General features: G+C 66.1%; 1 protein-coding gene across 1 annotated transcript in view; it reads left to right on the top strand.

Moving 5' to 3' along the window:
- Positions 1-2,115, top strand: part of ITPKB (inositol-trisphosphate 3-kinase B) — a 113,533-nt gene that overhangs the window by 109,603 nt on the left and 1,815 nt on the right. The window contains exon 7 of the mRNA XM_015558954.1: positions 389-502. Coding sequence (XP_015414440.1) covers positions 389-502 — 114 coding nt within the window. The remainder of the gene's footprint in view (positions 1-388; positions 503-2,115) is intronic.

The following is a 2,115-nucleotide window of genomic DNA, read 5'->3' as shown; positions in this document are numbered from 1 at the left end:
ACAGGGCTTCCCCAGCGTCCCCGGGGCAGGTGGCACCCCAGGCCACACATCGGCCTGTTTGTAGGGCTCCATGGAGAGGCCCCTGGGGAGGGCTGTGTGGCTCTCCCGCTCGCTCTGCCCTTTCAGAAGTCAGGGCACTGACGCTGGTGTCAGGAAGATGCCATGGCAACGGGCTCCCAGGGTGCTGCCGGCCCCTGCCCTGCATGCCGGAGTCAGCTTAGCCCCGTGTGAGCTGCACCGGCCTTGGGGCCCGCGGAGCCGTGCGGCCTGGGAAAGCGCCAGGAGTCCCCCCGTACCCCCGCTCCGTCTGCCCTGGGCCTCGGTTGCTTGCATTACCTGCGTGCCCCTCCCCCTGACACGCAGTGACCCTAGTGGGGCTTAAACCCAGCCCCAGCCCCAAGTGTTTAAAGCCCGTCGTCTCTCTCCCCAGACCGCCTACCGGGACCGGCTGAAGGACATCCGTGCCACCCTGGAGGTGTCCCCCTTCTTCAAGGGCCACGAGGTGGGTACCGGGCCATGGCTGCCCTGGGCAGAGCCGCGCTCGTGTGGCTGGGTGACCTGGGCCTGCGTGGGGAGCCCGCCTCTCTCACTAACACCTCTGCCTGCTCTACAAGCCCAAGGGGCGCTTTCAGGGTGACAGAGGCAGCCCCCCAGCGGCCCGGCTCACGCAGGGACCGCGTCATCCACTCTGCCAGGAGCCTGGGGGACCCCTCGGGACTGTCCTGCCTGAGGCCGGGCCGTGCCCTTCCTTCTCCCTCCCAGCCACTCGGGTGCTGTGGCAGGACTTCGGTCCCACACGCCCGAGGGTGTCAGGGCAGAAGCTGTCCAAGCTGCTAGAACAGCCGAGGAACCCCTGTCACCCCGAGACCTGCAGGACCTCCTGCTCCCGCCTCCGTCCGCAGGAAACCAGACACCTGAGAGAGGGTTTGGAAATTGTCAGCAGGTCTCTGGAGGGTTTATAAGATCTGACATCAGGGTGTCCAGGCTCACGCAGGGACCCTGCACAAACACGTGCACAAACACGTGCACACACAGCTGCACACACACGTGTGCGCACACAGCCGCAGCCTCGGCGTGCCCGCCGCCCCCAGGAATGCTTAGGCTCTCGGGGGGCCTTCCCTCCCCGTGGCCTCGCTGAAGCACAGCTGTCCTGGGTCCTCGCTGCTCCGGGGCCTCTGTCTTCGCAGCTGGATGCGAGGTTTTGGTTCAGCTGGAGCCTCCCTCGCTCCGTCCTGCCTGCTTCTCCGGGACGGGGCTCCCGGGGGCCTGGCCTGGGAGGACGCGGGCCTCAGAGCCGCCTGGGACCCCGTGGCAGCACAGGCTTCGTCTCGCTGCCTTGCTCTCTGCTCTCAGCCCTTTTGCGTTAGTCCCTGAAGTTTACTTCTCTGTGCCCTTCCCAAGTCTCACTGGGAAACAGAACCTTTCTCTGGGCTCAGCATTTCCGGGGTCTCCCCTGCCCTGCCCAGAGCCCCCAGCCCTCCCTGCACCCCAGCTCCTGGCCCCACGTGGGTGACGGGGATGAGGGCTTGTGGCTGTTTCTACCTGGGAAAGCACTACCCATCCAGTTGCTCTGACCTGCCCAGAGCAGGGGGGCCCGTTGGTGCTGCTCCCCCTGGCGAAACCAGAGGCAGGGCCCAGCTTCAGACACCCCGCTGGCCTCTGCCCAGGATTTGCAGGGGTTCCTGCTGGGATGGGGGGCGATCCGGCCTCGCTGCCTGCCCTGGGGCTGTGTGTGCATTTGGACAGGGTCCTTCATCCTCTTCCCCGACCGCCCCACCACCCCCCTACCCCCCAGTGCAGAGTGTGGTATCTCCTTGGTACCCTCCTATCACATGGGCAGTTACTCAGGATGTTGGGGAGTCAAGGTCTAGGAGGGGAAAGGTGAGCCCCAAGTCTTAGCTGTGGTCTGCAATAGGGGAAAGTGTGCAGGCTGCGGGGGGAGGGGGGGCCACGGGGAGAGAATCTGCCATCGGGTGGGGGGTGGGGCGCAGAGAGAATCTGCCATCGGGACTTCCTCCTGCCGCTGCCCACACAGAGGGTGGCTGCTGCCTGGAATCCCATGTCCTCTGCCCCTCATGGTCTCTCCGCGGGCAGAGGGGCAGGCTCCTCACCTGA

The sequence above is a fragment of the Myotis davidii genome, unplaced genomic scaffold (genome assembly GCF_000327345.1).
Source record: "Myotis davidii unplaced genomic scaffold, ASM32734v1 scaffold333, whole genome shotgun sequence".
Taxonomy (NCBI): Eukaryota; Metazoa; Chordata; class Mammalia; order Chiroptera; family Vespertilionidae; genus Myotis; species Myotis davidii.
This window is presented reverse-complemented; position numbering and strand designations above follow the sequence as displayed.